General features: G+C 49.4%; 1 protein-coding gene and 1 long non-coding RNA gene across 2 annotated transcripts; one reads left to right on the forward strand and one right to left on the reverse strand.

Moving 5' to 3' along the window:
- Positions 1-1182: 1182 nt before the first annotated feature.
- LOC135828507 (uncharacterized) lies at positions 1183-3406 on the forward strand. The gene is made up of 2 exons (XR_010555689.1): positions 1183-1631; positions 3206-3406. It is a non-coding gene; the product is annotated as an uncharacterized LOC135828507 (long non-coding RNA).
- Positions 3407-11983: 8577 nt separating this feature from the next.
- On the reverse strand, positions 11984-12679 carry LOC135828036 (uncharacterized). The gene has a single exon (XM_065340470.1). It carries the CDS (start codon positions 12677-12679, stop codon positions 11984-11986), a length of 696 nt encoding a protein of 231 aa, XP_065196542.1.
- Positions 12680-19543: the final 6864 nt, after the last annotated feature.

The raw sequence follows: 19543 nt of genomic DNA on the forward strand, positions 1-19543 counted from the left end.
AGGCCCTCGGAACGACGTTCTTGGGTGTGCAACATCACTTATAGTTCTAAATCTTAGAATTAAGCGCAGGATTGTAGTGATCACAGTTCCAAATGCGTGTCATTGCACTCCACCTTTGGGACTTATTAAACATGTCATTGCACTCCACCTTTGGGATTAATTAAGAGCTGCATGCATGCCCAAGCTTGTCATAAAAGAAGAGCAGACTTAAATAGGCATCTTGTACGCATGATTTCTAACATGTAACATCCCTGCCGAAGAGCGTTCTTCCATACCACAGTAGAGTCAAGCGTCCAAGAACGTTGTGTCCAAGAGGTTAGCCAGGGGTGTTCTTATTTTTCAGCCATCCGGCTGCGCTCTTGTAGCATGTTCTTAGAAACAATCATGTTAGGATCATAATTATGTATCCCGAAAGCTGCTGGAAAACCAACACCGCCATTCCACTTTAGGCGGTGGCGTTCTTAGCATTTCAGGCTGGACACTCTTGGGCAACACGTTCTTCGGCGCCTGACTCTACTGTAGTACTGTACATGAAATACAGCTACTACAACTGTAGTAATATAGAATGCCGATTATCCGAATGATTGATTGTCCGAATTGCTCAGGCTGCATGGCAGCAGGCTGTCATCCACATGCATCCCATGATAATTTCGAGGAGCTGGAGTGTGTGCCAAAAAGAATGAGAAATGAAAGTATGCATGAGGAAATGAGTATGTTTTAGATGAGTGTTTTCCCACGCCCTTATCCGAACATACATGCACTCGATCGCCATAACCCCTGGCACACAGCACACAGCTTCAGAACCTGAGAGAGTATGATATGGGTATGTCACAAGTACTCCCGGTTCCCGAAGCTTTCATCTCAACAAAGGATCATGATTGACGACTTGTAATGAACTACATTTTGGTGGTATTATACCGTACTTGTTTTACATTCAATTTAAGGAGGTTCGCGACGGTTAGCGCCATGTTGGATTTCCGAATTTTTTTCTGAAAAATAATGCCTTTCGGAGTGGAAAAATGGGACGCGATCATGCACAGAAAATAGTTTGACCATCATGACTTCGCAGCGCGTGCTCGAGTCGAGACAAATTATTTGAGGAAGAAGCTCAGCCACTAGTGGACTTGCGGATTTGTTTTGACATTGGCGGTTTTTGGATCGCTCGGTTCTCCTGCCGACGTGTCGTGGAGATGAAGACGCGGGAGAGTAATCCGTCACCCACGACGCGGCCTCTCATTCTGCGTACTGGACGATGCAAGAAGCCGAGGAGGGGGACGCTTCGCAAACTCAAGCGATCGATCGAGTTCCTGAAAAACGGAAAGGGCGATCTCCATCACTAACGCCACTGGATTCGACTCCCGCGAAGAGGTCGTTCAGTGCCCCTCTTCACGGTCAACGAATCGTTCATCTCAGGTATCTGGCTGTGGGATTGTCTGCGTGCCAGAATCCTGGATGTGGCAAACCTCTGGCGCTCATTGATTGCGTTGAAGAGAAGAGGTACGACCTGGGCAGCGTACTTGTCATTCCGTGTCAGCAGTGTTGGATGGAGAATTTTATAGATACAGATAGCCCTGTAACTGCTCAACACCCTGGCCCCCGTGCTTCCACAAGCAACACCAAAGCTGCTTTGGGTCAGTGCGTTTTTCAATCTCATAAGATTTATTTATGATATTTGCGAGTCATTGCCACCCTATGGCTATGGAAATGTATGAGCACACTGTATGCGCGGCGGCCGCGAGTGTCTGTGTGTTTGCATAGACCTGCATGTTTGTGCATGTGTGCACCATACGCATGTATGAACATGCACATGCATATGCGCTCATGTGGACGTGCCCTCGCACACATACTATACACACGTGCATGACCGCTCCCAGGGCATGTTGGTGTGACATGTGTATGCCGCAGGCATCTCCACTCATGCACATGAGTGTGCACATGCATGTGGGTGGGTACGCACACACGCGTGAATGTATGTGTGTGTACGCGCGCGTGTGTTCTATTGCGTGTGAGAGCATGCATGTGTGTGTGTGTGTGTGTGTGTGTGTGTGTGTGTGTGTGTGTGTGTGTGTGTGTGTGTGTATGTGTGCATGGATGTGTGTGTCGATGGTGTGCATTTTTGTGATTGGTGAACACTCTGATCCGTAAACCGCAATACCGGAGCTCCCAAGCTACAGCCTCAGATTGATTTATAGTTCATCGTTGGGAATGAGTTCGCTGCTCATGATGCTGTTGCGGCCCTAGCTGAAATTGTCGAAGCTCGCCCTGATGCCAGTATCCTGTTGCACTCTGTCACTTTTGCATCAGCATTTTCGGCGATGGAGTTTGCAGAACATCAGCAAAAGCGGGTGGCCACCCTTCAACCGTTGGTCCAAGCAACGTGCTTCTCTAAGTCAGTTGCAGTGCGGGCAGCTGCCAGTGGGTTGGTGATGAAGCACTTTGTCTTGTCCTACAAACGAAGTGGTGAGCCAGCCATTTCCAGACTGATGAAGGAGCAAGTCGGAGGAAAGAAGCGGGTGACAATCTCAAGGAAGATTATATTAGCGGTGGCTGAACACCTAGCGAAGAACCAGCAGCAACCCAACTGTAAGGAACGCCCTGTGACACAGTGCTTCACTTGTTTGTGCGCACCGTAAAATACCATCATTTTTGCCACACATTTTAGCTCGCATAGTTGAAGAACAAGAGGACTCAATGTTGTCTGATTCGTTCCAACATGTCAGCTTTCATTGTAGTTTGATATGGGGCAGTGCTAAGCGCTATCATAGCTGCATGTACATGTATCACAACCAAGTGCCAACAGGAGAGTAATCATGGAGAAAAGTACCTATCGATAAAGCGTGCACCCAGGATTTTCCGGCAAATTTACGAGTTCAGCTATTCCATCCTTGTATTGTTCTGAACGCCGAGGGCTCTAGTGAGTTTATGCAACACCTAACAGCCAAAAATCCAATAAGTTATGACCAAAGCAGCAGCAGAGAAGTACAAGCAATATAGAGACGTGAATTTACCAATTTTAGGCAAATTTTGACAGTTTTTTTGGATTTTTCTCCAGAATATGCACGGTGACCCCTATTTTCGCCACGGTAAACCTGTTCCGACCCACTTATAGAACGTGTTTGAAGTATCCACATATGGGGCAAACTCAAAAATAAGCTGCAAAAAATATTCAAAGTTTCATTTTTTGCGTCTTTTTGTTCTTCTCCAGGAAATGACGACCTGGATCCCATCGTCAACCAAAGTGTACATTTTTCGGTGTTGATATCATCTTAGTCAATACCTCGAACAGTCTGTAAAATTTTATGTCATATTTTCTGTCCTAACTGATGTTATGGACGATTTCTCATCAATTTTGGGATTTTGTGTTATTTTGTGTCATCAAGGAAAATTGTGTTTTTGGCAAGACCTATTCTGGCAATTGAAAAACTGCTGTTACTAAGCGAAAATATAAGGCTGTACCTATTCAAACCTGATGTCAGATTGGGCTGATGTTGAAATTAAATTTTTGGGCCTAACTGTCCCGAACCCCCTTAAGAGTGAGTTTAAAGCATGAGAACTATCCACAGCAGACATTCTCACTGTTTGGAGTTGCCAAAAAAGTGGTGCATGTACAAATCAGAGATGAGTACAATACCAACATCTGAGGTGAGTCTATCAGGAAAGTGAATGTCATCCACTCTATAAAATGGGGTCCCTCAAGAAAGATGAGATTTTTCAGCAATGGACGTTTCCAGCCAGGTGACTGTATATACAGTGATCTAAGTTATGTAAAGCTTGACATAAATGATTGGCTGGACACGTCGAAGAGAAGGAAGAGAAGCAGACCAACCTTACACCAGCTGAGCGTAGTGGCCAAAACAACAAACTAACTCTGTGTGGCCTTAGAGGAGCTGGGCAAGATGTGTACAGTGAATTAAACAATACAGTAAACGTGGGAGAAGAAGTGACAAGGCTGAGTATGATACACTGTGCCAGCACAGTGCACATACTAGTGCAACTGTTGGTGTAGTTACAGTTAGCCCACACAAGCAGGTCACTCGATTGTAGATACACAGAGCGCACTCTAAGCTAGGCAGCAGTGGCTGGCATTTACCGACATCCACCAATGCCAATGCGCGGCTTGAGCAAATATTACAAGCCTCGGAACACCCATACGCCATTTTAGAGACAGAACAAGGCGATGAGTAAGCACCAAAGGATTATATGAATAGCGGCCAGGCAATAATTCAGGCCACTGCTGCTAATCAAGGACTAGTTACTAGTACTACTAGTATGGTGTCAGTGTACCCTGAAACGATGCAATCACAGCGAACGTGATACATGCACATCATGTTGCCTGGTTCTCGGTTAAAAGTTGTATCCTCAATGCTTGAGGTTTGTGGGGTCCCTCCAGCTTCTCAGAGTCCTGCACAAAGAAGATAAAAGCAAATGCAGGTAGAATAATAGTAAGCTCACATAAAACCTCTTCGTCTTGCTAACAAATTTCGTGATTAAATCCACAGCATGGGAACGAGGCTACAGGAAAAAAAGTTCAACCATAATAATGCAAAAAGGCAACTTTAGCTAATCATATTTTTGGCAGCAACACTATACTGTTTGTATAGGAAAGTTGGCTTGGTGCATTCATGCCAAATGAACTCCCTATAGTATTGTATTACTGTACTTCATCATTTTACTTGGGCATTCATTCCCAGTAGCCCTAATGTCTTCTAACAGAGTGCGCAAGGTACTGCATATTCGGCGCATATTTTATTTTCGGCTATTATTGGCCTGTGCATTTTTAATTCGGAAAGTGGTGGACATCACGCAACTGAATTGTAAATAAAAGGGGGTTTGTCAACTGACAACTGCATACTTTTTCGACATCACTAACAAAAGAATTTTTCGTCCAGCGCATGCGCCAGGAGTGAATAGCAACTGAATAGTCATTTGACAACCCCCCTTTTATTTACTACAGGAAACGCAAAAGGTAACACGATTACGTAACCAAAGGTGAGAAGGCACTGAACGAACTGTCAACCTACGAATACAACCTCAGTGCAACGTGCTCTTTCTGCTTACACAAGCAGAAAGAGAAAGAGCACGTTGTTGCACTGAGGTTGTATTTGTAGGTTGACACTTCGTTCAGTGCCTTCTCCCCTTTTATTTACTGGGCATCTGTAGCCTAAAATTTGCTTTTCAAGGTTCAATGTGACAGTGTATACAGGCATCAGCAGTACAGGCTGAAATTTCAATGTGGCCAAGATGTATTTTTGCCCTGGGGAGGCTGCAATTTAAAAGCGTCGAAAATGTGCATACTTTACAACACAGTACTGAGCATGCGGTGAGCTGATGACGAAATGAATTGGAGGTACTAATAATACTAAGGGATTCGGGGGCGCATCAAAGGGGTCAGCACCAGGGAATGGGATAGATTTGCGCCCAGTTCGGGTATGTATATTGACAAGAGTACATAACCCCCCAGAGTGTGCAACTCCCACATACCCTGCTGTCCCGACAGAATTTCAAGTTGACGTCATTATTTATGACGCAATGCTCCTTGCACCAGTGATTTACAACATGTGTACGGGTGTCAACGCATCACACGTTTTTCTTTGTAATAATTTGTACAGGATCGATCGGCTTCGGTCAACCACAGGTTCCGGATTCGTCTGATAATCCGTGTACAGTGCGCATTGCATCATCAAAATGACGTCAACTTGAAAGTCTGTCGGGACAGCACCCATAGTGGAGTTGCACACTCTTGGGGGGTTATGTACTCTTGATATTGGGTATAGAACGGAAATTATTGGGTAAGCCTCGGGCGACTCCTACCAGTATTGCCACCAATGGCCCATGGCTGCTGATCTCTGTGATAGAAAATGAGACGTGTATGTGAAACCAAAATACGGCTTTTCAAGATGTACTGTAAGACATGTTATTATAACGAGTCGCAAATTTAACGATTGTCCAAAATTCATAGGTTAACGAGAAGATATGTTAACAATCTTGCAGTATTCTGCCATATCCACACACAGCATATATGAAGCAGTACGGCTTCAACGGATCTATTATAACGAAAAAATGTCATCCATTAAAACGTTAGATTTGCTTCCTCGTTATATATACATGTCTTACAGTATGTGCATTTTGTGAAGATTTGATGTAAGTCATTAGGGACACCTTGTTGGGTCTTGCCAACACTCAATTATTATGATGTTCATATCTATGCAATAACGTTAATGGAATTATCAGCAAGAATCAATAACCCCAAGAGTATGCAGCTTTGCACATGGAGTCTGCCACAACACGTTGACCAAAGTACATGAACCTAGACACGAGCTGGGGAATCAGCTGAGCTGCTGCATCATTTATGATCTGCTATAGTTTCCAGTCTCCATGGAGGTTTTTCTTGGAGACGTCGAATCTACAGTATTAGGTGTGAACCTGTTGTACTAAACCGCAGGAGATAGAATCTTTTCAGCTCGGACAACATTTCACTACGTACGGAAGGAAGTATGCCGATCAAAGCTTGCTACACTCCCGTTTAGTCAACTTAACGGCCCAAATAATGCTTGGGTCATGAACTCATCGCTGTTGGTCTTTCGAGGGTGCCTGACAATGGTTGTTAATACACAGCACCAGCCGGGCCAAATGACAAGATCAGAGACATAGATCTTCCTAGTTCAATTGCTGAAACGTGACTTGTGCAAACGTTATGTAGCAAAAGGAACTGAACTATGGCACTACACGCCATTCACAATAATCAAAAATGCCCACTTGACAAAACAGAATTTCATCAACGGAACCCCGGGATTTTTTCTTCTGTACATATGCATTATGGAGTCATAGCATAAGGGAGACGGCACGGTAGACTTTCAGCCTAAATCATAATGAGGGCCAGCTGGGCAGCTCAAAAGAGAGCTCGATGCACTATTGGCAGAGTGGTATACATGAATAGAGAGTGACCACCCATTGCGTGAAGCTTTTCGTGTCACCCTAGAAAATTTCAAAAATTAATAATGTGGGTTCCACCCCGGGCTGCCAGTGACAGTTGCCCTTACTGCCTTAGGGGTAAGTGCGATACATACATGCTCGCATATAGCATCGCTTGACTGACCCATGCTTGGGGCCAGTGGGTCAAGTTCGCGATCACGAGTTGCATAAACCACAGATCATGTAGAATCTCCATGGATCCAATCTGTGTACTGTAAAAGCAGAAATTTTCGGTGGTGTAATATTTTCGGAATTCTCCAAAATCGGCGGAGCGCAATTTTCGGTAATACCCGCTTTCCAGGTAAGGGTACTAGTACGTAGTACTGAAATATTTCGGTGCATTTTTTCGGTAAAAATTGTCGGCACCGAAGTTTCTGAAAATAAAACACCACTAAAAATTTCCGCTTTTACAGTACATCATTTTGGGTATCATGATCTCGTGTTGTTTCCTTGGGTGCTACGACTCCCTGACGTGCATTGATCCATGGCACGGTATGATTTGGGCGATTTCAGCCAATCAGTAGACCTTCTGAGAGAGGTATATTCACCGATACACCCCGCTCAGTTCACATGGGTCGCGCCAAGAGTGAATATTGGAAGGAGTCTTGGGAAAGTGCCCTCTGGGAGAAATGGATTGCACCATTCTATACATGTACTGCATTCCCCATAATTTCCTCGTGCTATGTCCTCGGGAAAATATTTAACGTATACCCTTCATATACTCATAGAATAATCCAAACGTATCTGCAGTCAACCACGGGTATAACAACCCACGGATAGTGACACTATCTTCAGACCTAGTAACAATAGAGCTGTATATTTTCAACCCCGTGAATGACGACAACTCCCAAATAGCAACACTTTTCTCATGCCCGATCAAGGGTCGTTCGTTACTGGCAAAGTTAGCTGGACATCATGTCATGTACCGTACTGGCAATATATGTTGCCGCGTAACGCGTAACGCAGGGGGGTGCGGCGTAACGCGGGACCAGGCTAGTGCGACAAATTTTCGTTGAGTTCGTAACGCGCGTCCGGCGGGGTGCGGCGATCTTTTCATTGCAGTTTGCACTGCAAAAAAAAGGCTGAAAACTGTGAAAGCACGTGTACCGCGTGGTGAAAAGTAGTTTTTGGAGGAAGCGCTCTTCCCCTATGTCACTTTCCTTTTGATGATCTTTTTGTGAACAGATCACTCTGATAGTTAAAATATACAGTCTTCTATTGATATCGTTGTCGCCCTTTGCCGTCGGGTTTGTAACAGTTGGATAGCAACTGAATTTCTGTGCCTTCAATGTGGATGAAAAGAAAAAATGATGCGGCAAAAGCAAAAAAATGATGCGGCAATAGCAAAAAAAGTGATACGGCAATAGGAAAAAAAGGACTGCGGCAATATAGAAACCTGTGTAACGGCTCCTGTGCGACTTTGCATGTAACGCCCTGCGTGCGGCAAACATGTGCCAATGTAACGCTTCATGGCCTCACTGCGGCAACATATATTGCCAGTACGGTAGTCATTTTTACTTCAGGCAGGGACAATGAAATACCCCCCCCCCCCCGCCCTCTTTCCTGCAGAGGGAACAGTGCTGTGTCCAGGTCTGCATGCAGCATGGAGATGCTAGTAAGTCACTGGCATATTTTCTCTTGTGGATCGATGTAAAGTGCGTGACAATGCTTCCATAGTGGTGGTGGTGGTGGTGGTGGTGGCGGGAGCAAACTGCACTGCAGGGCATTACAGCACTGGCATACTATTATTTTCTTTTGCAGACGTGCCGTGCACGGCAATGCTTCTATAGTGGTGGTCATGGTGATGGTAGTGGTGGTGGTGTGGTGGTAGTGGTGGTGGTGGTGGTGGTGGTCACAGTGGTGGTGGTGGTGGTAGTGGAGGTGGTCACAGTGGTGGTGGTGGTGGTGGTGGTGGTGGTGGTGGTGGAGGTGGTGGTGGTGGTGGAGGTGGTGGTGGTGGTGGTGGTGGTGGTGGTGGTGGTGCTGCTGCTGCTGCTGGTAGTGGTGGCGGCGGTGGTAGTTGCAGTGATGGTAGCATTCTGCACTGCAGGGCATTAAAACCAGCTCGATCGTGCATGCATGGCGGCGGTGGGAAAGAGGAGCCAAGGAAAGTGTGTACATGTACATATTTTTGTTGAAAGCACGAGAATTCAAAGAAAGCTGGCTGCTTCCTCTATTTCCATGATCGGCCAGTGCCTGCAGCACGAACAGTACATTGTATTACATGTATGTGCATAGACAGACAAATAAACACTAACCTGAGCATGGGTACCGCTTGTATTCGTGGTCAGGAAAGTGAAAAGTACGAACGAAGGAGAAGAAGATTGTTGACCATGGCGAACAACTGCATATCCAGAGGGCACACGGCTTGCCAGAATGGGTCGGCTACATCTTCGCTAATTTTCTATCCTAACAACATTCAGCTTCGAGGTCAAGGACGACGGCATTTTTGGATGGAAATTTCGAATTTTGGAGAAGAAGCTTGGTTTCCGAAAAATGTTCCTTTCACGCAAGGCAGCATGCCAGGTCAGGGTGTGAACCAGGTCACTGAGGTGAACTCTGTCGGCAGATCGACGTTTACGTTCCTGGGTGACAGTTTTTTGACTAGGGGATTCACACACACGGGTAAAACCACGGTTATGGGAAAGTTGTTATGGAAACTATGGTACTGGGGGAAAGGAAGAATCTGTCGGGAAAAAATTGGCAAAGCCGTGGCCGTGGGCCTCAGGGCGTTTGTCAAGGGAAAAGTCCACGGCTATTCGACGCACATGCGTAGATCTTGTCTTTGGCGAGAACTCTGAACCCTAGTTGTACGAGTGCATCGCAACCCGCATTTTCAGGCAGTGCGCTCGCACGCATTGCAGACAATGGACCCACGCATTGCGCATTGCGAATGCGAAACATAGTACTAAATGTACTACAAAAAATGCAGTACAGACTACGTTTTGTACTCCCCGCCACAAATTCATGGTCAGACATGAGGCCAAGGGAAAAGTGACCACGCGTGTGAACGGTCCCACTCAGTTGCCCGACGGTCTGAACTTTTACCTTGTCCCGTGACCTCAGGTTTTCCCGTGTGTGTGAATCCCCTATAAAGCCGTGAATCGCCCTCGCTCTGACTCGCCCGGCTACGAAGGAGTAATTTTACAACTCTTCAGGCCAGCTACATAGTCCACAGGCCAAGGTGCCAAAAAGTGACTTTTCGCTCCCGTTCAAGGGGAACAAAGGTTTGCCATGTGCAAATGATAGAGAATGCGTAGAGCTTTCAGGTCTCTGATGCGGAGCTGCGATTGACGGATATCGGTCATTCCCGTATGTCACGAGGCAACTGAAACTGACAACGTGAGAGATCGGTACAGAGTACAGAGTACAGAGTACAGTAGAGTGATTAGATATCCTTAGGCCAAACTAAAGAAGGTGTGTGGTTCGACTAACATGGACATTTTTTTTACGGGCGGGCGGGCGGATTTTTTTTTTTTTAATATATTTTTTAGTACATGTAAATACACTGTATACGCGTATCGAGTAGACTCTACTACCAGCACAAGGCAGCAGTCGTACCACTCACTGCACTGCACTGCAGTACAACTACAAGTCAAGTCCAAAAGGAGCCGCCTGCGTCCGCAGACTCACGCCGCACAGCACGTAGACCATGTGGACGTGTTCAGTCCACGTAGATCTACGTCAGTCACACGACAGCCCGCCGAAAAAAAGTTACGGTCGGGCTGAAATTGTACGGTCGGTCGGGTGAGTCGAACCACACACCTTCTTTAGTTTGGCCTTAGCTAAAAAAACGCTAACGTAAACGCAAACCTTTCCGTACTTCGGATCGTTCAAGCTGACTTTTCCCTTAGCACAAAGTACGTTATAGTTGAGACGAAGTAGTCGTGACAACCATGGCGATATGAATTTTCGTGGAACAGGTGCGGGAAATTCAAAATTTTGAACCAGGGATTAGTTTGCTGTCGTTCCGAAAGAATACCTTGGCGAGGTATTTTACTCTGGAATAGCAAAAGCACGGCGAACATGAGTTTTCGCTGTTCCCAGGTCCTTGGAAACCCTTTCCTAAACGCAGCACCGAAGACTGTAAGGGTTCTCCAGCTCCAGCACGTCTGGGAGAGGCCGATGAATTTCTTCCTCAGGAGTGCCGTGGAACTGGTCCTTTGTTTCCCAGATGGGATAGAGGGAGAAAGGCACGAAGCAGAGGACGCAGAAATTGTCAACTGAAAGGCAAAACTCGCCAAAAAGCTAAATGTCACAAGAAGAAGCAATCTCGACTCTCGATCTGCACGACGTGCTTTTTATCTCCCGCCAGTTACAAAACAATGCGAGTTTTTGCATTTTTTGCAGAATTTCCATAACGAACGTCGGCCCGTTATTTTGAGCTCTGTAACGTTTTTCCGTTATCCGATAACGTCTTTTGTCACGGCTGGGAGTGAGTACCGTAAAAGTTAGCGTTATCGTACTTTTGCTAAGGATGTCTATTATGGATATACGGGACCAAAAAGCATTTGGCTTGGGTGCACACGGGAAACACGTTCCAGACACTCATACTCGGCCAGTACCGCTGTTCATCCAGCCCTTGCCGCTATCGTGGCGCGGGCTGGATTCCGCGGTACTGCCCTCATACTCGTGCAGGAACCTGTACTTAACCCTCATGCCACACAAGAGAGACGAGCCTGTGGGGTGTCGCAAGCGTTTATTCCAGCATGAATAATCATGAGCCTGTGATCGGTAATCAAGTATGACGTACATGTACTAAGTATGAGGTCATGATTATAAATGATGTACGCATATCAGGCATCAGAGAGGCAAGGACAGCAGAAGCGACCCGCGGGGTCCTGCGCCGTCGGAACGGCTACGTGTACTACTAGGTTGCTATGGCAGCGGAACACTAAATCTTAGTACACATAAATAGTTCAATGGTGCCGATGTGCGTGCACTATGCGGCGCCCATCGGCAGCACCCGTGCCTCCAATAAAGGTACCGAGTGGCTTGCGACATGCAGGCTCTAGTAGTGCTGTGGCATGCCTGCGGGCCTGCGAATGTACGTACGATATGCCCCGCTGGACCAGCGGCCTGCAGCCGTCAGGGCATACTGTGGGGCGCCTCGATCTGCCGTGTGTGTGGCTCCCCCGGCGCGTAAGGAATGGCCGCTGATGCTTGGACAGCATTTGTGTAGGACAGCATTGATGTCGTTCGGCATGAGATGGCGAGCATCCTGAAACTTGAAGAGGGGTTGCTTGTCATTGCTCCATTTGCTGGACCGAACGTAAGCCTGCAGGGCTCGGACGGGACATAGTGCGGGGTCAGCAAAGCGGTGCAGCGCTACTTCCCCGCCTGCTGTTAATTGAGGCGTCTTCGTTCTCTGGAGCTGCAGAGAGGCCTCCTGCTGGGCTAGTTGGAGGTGTTCACGCCTCAGCGTCTTGAAGCCGCCGAGACCGTGTGGTGACAGCGACGTGTACTCACTCACACGCAGCAGGCCGTGGAAGGCTGTCGTCAGACCAGCCCATAGCATTAGTCTGTCTGCCGGGGAGTACAAGGAGAGATCCAAGAACTGGCGGAGAGCCTTCAGCTGGTGGACGGTGATCGCTTGGCGCTGAGGGCGTGCTGACGGATGCCTGGGGAGCGACGCTCTCTCCCTCTCTAAGCCCTTGAGCAGGGCTGTGATGCGGCTTGAGGATGTAACCCCGACCGGGCCTCCCATGCGGAGGAGGCGTATATGACCGCGGCCAGGTAGACTCTCAGAGGGCTGGCACTGACTGAGTGAGATATTGCGGCAGCGAACAGCATGACGTCGTTCTGATCTGGGTGATGTGCGTCGCGGCGCATGCGACCCATGAACTCCAGGAATGCACGCCAGCCTGGGGCGTACGTGCGCTGTGTGCCAGTGGCTACCGAGTTGGCAATCAGGTGCTCTGCTCGCGCTGAGAGAGCGGCGGCTAGCGAGCCTAGGAGGACACAGGCACAAGCGCATGCAACACATATGCACACACGCATACGCCTGCACACGTGCACATTCCCTAAACAGGCAGCATGGCACGGCGGCCAAGCTGCGGTGTATGCATGCTGCTCCAAGTCGCCGAACGGCGGCCCGCTTCCCGGAACACACTGGCCCGGCGGCGTGGCTGCGGATTGTAAGCAGGGGACCCGTGGGTTATGCTAGTGGGAGATCTCCCCCCTGACCTCGGCGGGGCGTTCCTGTACTGGTTTGGCCGAGGTTCTCCCTCATCCCGTGGGGCTAATGCAAATGCGACCCGAGAGCCCCCCTCCTCCCCAGCCCCGCGGGCTGGGAGCCTCTGCTATTGGCCTAATCTTTAGATACTTAGCCTTGCGGGTGGAGGCATGGAGTGGCACGTAAGCGTTGGCTTGTGTAGCCGTGGCTTGCGGCGGTAAGCGATCTTTCCGGCGGGAGGTGGACATCCGGAGGGATGTTATGCAACCAGGGCTGGCGACCCTGGACAGACACACAGAACAATAGACAGCGGGCGGCGAAGCCTTGGCTCGGCGGAGCCGTAGCTTGCAGCGGTAGTGTCTGTAAGCGATTCTCCAGCGGGAGGCGGACGTCTGGCGGGATGTTATGCGAGCGGGGCTAGCGACCCTGGATAGACACACAGAACAATAGACAGCGGGCGGCGAAGCCTTGGCTCGGCGGAGCCGTAGCTTGCAGCGGTAGTGTCTGTAAGTGATCCTCCGGAAGGAGGTGGACATCCGGCGGGATGTTATGCGAGTGGGGCTGGCGACCCTGGACAGACACACAGAACATTAGACAGCGGGCGGCGAAGCATTGGCTCGGTGGAGCCGTAGCTTGCAGCGGTAGTGTCTGTAAGCGATTCTCCAGCGGGAGGTGGACATCCGGCGGGATGTTATGCGAGCCGGGCTAGCGACCCTGGATAGACACACAGAACAACAGACAGCGGGCGGCGAAGCCTTGGCTCGGCGGAGCCGTAGCTTGCAGTGGTAGTGTCTGTAAGCGATCCTCCGGCGGGAGGTGGACATCCGGCGGGATGTTATGCGAGTGGGGCTAGCGACTCTGGATAGACACACAGAACAATAGACAGCGGGCAGCGAAGCGTTGGCTCGCGGAGCCGTTGCTTGCGGCGGTGGTGTCTGCAGGCGATCCTCCAGCGGGAGGTGGACATCCGGCGGGATGTTATGCGTGCGGCTTGCGAGCCTGGATATACACGCAGAGCACAATACAGCGAGCAGGTCAGGCTCGCGGAGCCGTGCCCCTAGTATACGGGCAAACAAAAAAACTGCTAGGTAGGCTTAACACCCTCTACAATTTGCCTCGGTAGCACGGCAACGCGGTGCCTGGCCCTTATTTCGTTTGCGCCGTACGAGCCACGTGTGTCGCGTACATATGGAGCGCCCCCGAGTACAGCGGTCGCAGGTTCGGGGCCTGTGGGGTGTCGGCCACCATTCCTCCCAAAAAAAACGGGGTGTTCTAAGGGGCCGGATAAGCCCGGTAAGCCCACAGAGTGGTAAGATAGACCATGAAGGGTTCGCCCCTGCAGGGCATGGATAATCATTGACAGCGGAAACTGTAGGTGGGGGCTTGAATTGGCGGCTGGAGCGCTTGGCCAACTGCAGACGGATGCGACTATCCGTTGTCGGATTGGGCACTTGCGAGTGATGATGGGGCAGTCTCCGCGGCGGAACCAGACGGTGAAAGCGCTGGAACTGGCCCGGGAGGGTGCGTCTGCGATGCTGTTGTCGACGCCGGCGACGTGACGGACGAGCAGGCAGAAGTTGTGGCGAGCGGCGAGTTGCATGGTGCTGCATATCAGGGCCATGACCCGGCGTGTCGGCACGTGCCGGACTCCCAGGCAGTGCACCCTGCTGAATTATCGCAGTGCAAGAGGTCTAGTCCTGCGCACATGGTCTGCTATCGTGTCGATCGTAATTAGAGAGAAATGGTAGGCCTGCTTGTCAATGAACGACTTGACGCTGTTCCCCTCGGGGGCGGACAGGTGCATGATGAGCCGGTGGCTGCCCGACTTCTTGGGGACCACACCTACGCCAGAGGTGCGCAGATGGACGAGTGGCGACGCGTTGAAGGGGCCAGCGGTGTGGCCGCGACTGCATTCCGTGGCCAGGTCCTGGTCGACGACCTCGGGGTGTGCTGCCACTGAAGACAAGTTCGGGCTGCGTACGGACACATCACGGGGTCCAGTGAACCCGATACAACAGCCGGCACGTAAATTGCTAATTAGAGAATGAACAAATGCAGGATTTGGGTGCGCCAGCAATTCAGTGTGTAATGCATCAATATTGATAGGGGTGCTGGGGTGTAATGCAGCAATGTTCATAGGGTGTTAGGGGCGGGTGAATGCAAGAAAGTAGTGCCGGGGCTGATTGCTGTTCGCTCTTATTTCTTGGCTGGACAGGCTGACACGGCGCGCGAGCCTGAGCAGAAGAAGCAGGCGTGTCGAAAGCAACATGGGCCGCTGCAGGTGCCGTGATTGTAGTGGCGGCAGATTTCAGTTGATTTAGTGCTTGAACTCTCTTTCGCCTGCTTGCCGCGAAAGGCCGAGGTGCACGCTCCGGCCAAGTGCCCCACCTTCTTGCAAATGTTGCAATTGGGGAGGGCCTGTCCCGTGAAACACGTCGCGAAAAGCTCCGTGTCGAGCTCTGCCAGGGATCGGCTTGGGTCCTTTGACAGGGCCTGGCGTGCCCGCGTGTCATGGTCCACGACTGCCGAGACAGGCTGCCTGTACCATACGTATTTGACGCTGCATCAGTGCAGCGGCGCAGCAAAGGTGATCGCGGATGGCGATCAGGCTACAATAGGCCATGCATCGGTCCAAGTGGCAAGGTTCTCAATTTTTCCTTTCGGTGCGCTTGTCACCGAAAGTGCCCCTTCCTCGTCTATACGGAACCTCTTAGGGGCTGGCTCCCCGGCAGAAATAGGTTTGGGCGGGAGCAGTATTGCCAGATCTATGTACTCGATTCGTCTGATCCGATCGACTGTCTCCAACGAGACGTGCGAAATACAGGAGGGGTAACCCATGTGCGTATAGTGCATGAATTCATCAGCACACATACCGTCTTCTTGCTCCGTGGCGTTCTCCGGTGCGTTGCCGCTGAGCCTCGCGGGCTGCTGCCACGATCTGCTGGATAGACTCCCTTTGTGCCTGCGAGAAAGCGATGGTGGGTGTAAGACTATCGCTGAGAATGGAAGCTTAGAGGAGACAATTTCAAACAATTTCTGCGGCGGGCAGGCACAACAAACAACTGGTGAATGTTTTTACGTGTTCCTGCCTTGCGAGGGTGGCCTTGGGTGAGCTTGCACCCAAGGCGGATAGGTGGCTTATACGGCATGCCGTACGCGCATCGCGGTTGCGAATGCTTGCGTGGGGCCCCGCGCGGGAGCCCGGCAGTGCGTACGACTTTAGCGGAGCTCGTATGAGACTTAGCCGGTTTTGGCGTGTCTGCGGACGGCATCTCCATACGGGAGATGCGGCTCTGTGACATGTAGGTTAACTACGGTTTGCGCAACGCAAACCAATATTTTGCAGCCACTACTTAGAGCCTCCTGGTCGTTGCAATCTGATACATAATATACCTCGTAAAACGGTACTTTGCAACGCCCTGGCTCTGCCTGGCTCATCTGCATCGATCTGCATTAGAAGATCGGCATCCCACCTGCGCCCATCCCAGGATAGGCGGAATTGAAAAATATTCGTTTTTTATAATTGTGTTGATGCTTCACAAAATTATGTAGGTTTGCAACGGGAAAACCAAATTTATCATGCCACAGAAGAACTCGCGGCGCCAGTGCCTCGCACGCGCAGGCAGTCCGCAACGCCGGCTGTCATAGTCCCCAAGCACGGGAAAATGGCAGCTGCGCAAACAAATCAACACTCAGCCGTCACTAGCAATCGCATGTCACCACGTACATTCAAAATAAACATAATTTTGCGAATCGACCTTTTTTTCAGGATCACTTTTCAACGAGGACGAAGCAAAGTCGGCCGAACGAAGCCTAGAGGAAGAAAATCACCCTCTCCACTTCACCATCACGATACTGACATAGATACGAGATGAAACAACTAAAAAATCCACAAGAAAACTGTACGGCCATCATCGCGCTGACTTTGGTCTGACTTTGGTCTGAGAATTTCTATCACGATCAAAAATGTACGAGGAGCACTCAAAAATAAGCCACAGACGTACCTTTATCGCTCTCTACTCCTTTTTCAAGGCACAAAAGTCGACTCTCCACTTTCAAACCAGGAACCAGACATACCAGTGGTCCTTTTCAGCTGCTCCACGAGCGCAGGAAAGGTTCACCAAGGGGCGCAGAGCAGCATCCATTCCAGAAAAAGAGCTAAAATACGAGTGAGACTGCATGCCTGCCGACCTTGAAAATCTAGGCGTCTACGCAGACAAAGGGCGCCATAATTCAGTAAAACCATGAGGAGGGGAAATGAATAATAGTGAGGAACGAGGACAATGGGTAGATGGTCGTGAGGGAAGCAGAGTGAAAGATAACATCACATTGTGGTAAGGATGGAGGTAGGGTGCTAGTGAGGCGCCGGGCTAAACCGTTTCGTAGGGCGTCGGGGGCTGTTTGCCAGCTCAGGTGCAGCAGATACTTGTTGCACTTTTCCTTGAAGGACTGGAGCTGCCTGGGTTGTGGCCGTGCTGGTAGAATAAAAACTGACTGTCACCACCAGGACTCGAACCAGGGACCCTCGCTTGTAGTCAGCGATGCTCTAACCACTGAGCTATGCTGTAGTTGTCATCCCAGCAGAGACCGTTCAACATTTTCTTCAGACTTCGTAACTCACACTTCCTGTGAATCCACACAGGTGGGTGGGACACAGCCCTCACTGTAACCCACACAGCTCACGTACAAACTAGCACGCGGGGAGCCCCAAGTCATTTTTAATCTTCACTACTTTGAGGGAAAGACACAAACGGGAAAAGTCTGAAGAAAACATTGACTGTCACCACCAGGACTCAAATATTATTGTTGTTTATTCACAATTACGTGGTAGAATTTGCAGCGTCAACGACCTTGGTGTGGTGGTGGTGAGTGATCGTGATATGAATTGGCTGCAGTGGAGCCTCCCTGTTCTAAATACGTGGCACTAGCCAATGAAAAGGTGATGTGGGCGATAGCCAGCCATGGCGATAATAGAGCTAGAAAGGAGAAAGAAAAAGAATGAAGGAGGAACTGAAAAGTAAGAGAAGCCCGGGGGAGCTACGGCAGGGCTGGATATCAACTAGCATGTTGCATTTTCGTGTAGCTGTGTGAATGTATTGTAACATTGGCAGGATTGTAGATTTTGTGGGAGAAGAGACCAATGGCGGTAAGCAAGGAAGAGAGATGTTTGTATAGAGGCAGACCGCGCAATAGGGAAGCGGAGAGAGTTTCTGGTGCGCATGTCTTGAGATTGAACAAACCAGCTTATGCAGGAGAGAGCATGAGGAGGAGCAATGCCCAGCTTAATTTTATGAATTGTCTTATTATTTTAATAATAAGACAATACAATACAACAGTACGAAGTAGTGGTTGCGACTTCGGCGATGATTTGTAAGAAAGGTTTGCTCAGAGCAACCACTACTTCGTACTGTTGTGCCCAGCGCGCTCTTGCGACTAGTTGGTTTGGAGGTGACAGCGTTGCGAATGACCGAGGGTCCTCGACGTCTGTCTCACCGTCCAGGAGCGACACTGACTCACGCTGCTATCTGGTGTTCACGAGGTGTTTGTCGCGCTGGAAACGGAGCGTCTCTGTAAGTTTGTATCCCTGGTGATGTTTGTGCCTGGAGAGCACTATATAAGTGGTGCTCTTCAGGCACAATCTTCCTCAGCCTACTCAAGCTCAACTGATGAGGGGTGAATTCCCCGAAACACTGTGTATTGAGCAGGGAGTGGTGCTTTCTTGCAGGTTTGCCGAGTCGTAGGTTCGATGGAATTCCCGTGTGCTCTGGATGGCAGTCGTGAGTCAGTCAAGTGTCAAGTAAAGTCGGCGGAATAGCGCGAGCTCCGGTGTGGGGAGCATACCCTTTCTTACAAATCATCGCCGAAGTCGCAACCACTACTTCGTACTAATATTATTATTATTTTTATTATCATGCACTTACGCGTCAATGTCAGCGGTGGTAAACCGCCCACAAATTCGCACGTGCTAAATGGACTTGGGAAATGAGCACCGAGCATCCGGTGCAGCATGGAAATGAAAGAGCAACGACAACCGAAATAGAAATACAATAACAAGACGTACCTGCTAAGGGGCACATGACAGCGTTGCTCAGATTGAACAGAGGATGCAGACACAGAATATAGGGCATTGTCGACTCCGTTTTGAGAATAATCCAGTAAAATGGTGGCAGATGGATGCAAATCCACGCACTACGTTTTAAAGAGAGGAATTGTGTTGGTATTAAAGATGTTTATTATTATTACCACAGCAGTTATGAAAAGCAGTATTGTGATATTTTGGAGCACTATTATTTGGTTTTAGTCGTAGACGCCACTATTGGACTTGCAGACATCCTTGCAAAGGTCCTTCCACTCCCCTCTGCCCTGTGCAATCTCCCGGAGTGAGATTGAATTGTC

The sequence above is a fragment of the Sycon ciliatum genome, chromosome 12, assembly GCF_964019385.1.
Source record: "Sycon ciliatum chromosome 12, ocSycCili1.1, whole genome shotgun sequence".
Taxonomy (NCBI): Eukaryota; Metazoa; Porifera; class Calcarea; order Leucosolenida; family Sycettidae; genus Sycon; species Sycon ciliatum.

What these genes read in the sequence shown, in the direction of transcription:
- LOC135828036 (XM_065340470.1), bottom strand. Translation starts at nt 12,679, where the DNA reads ATGGGAGGCCCGGTCGGGGTTACATCCTCAAGCCGCATCACAGCCCTG.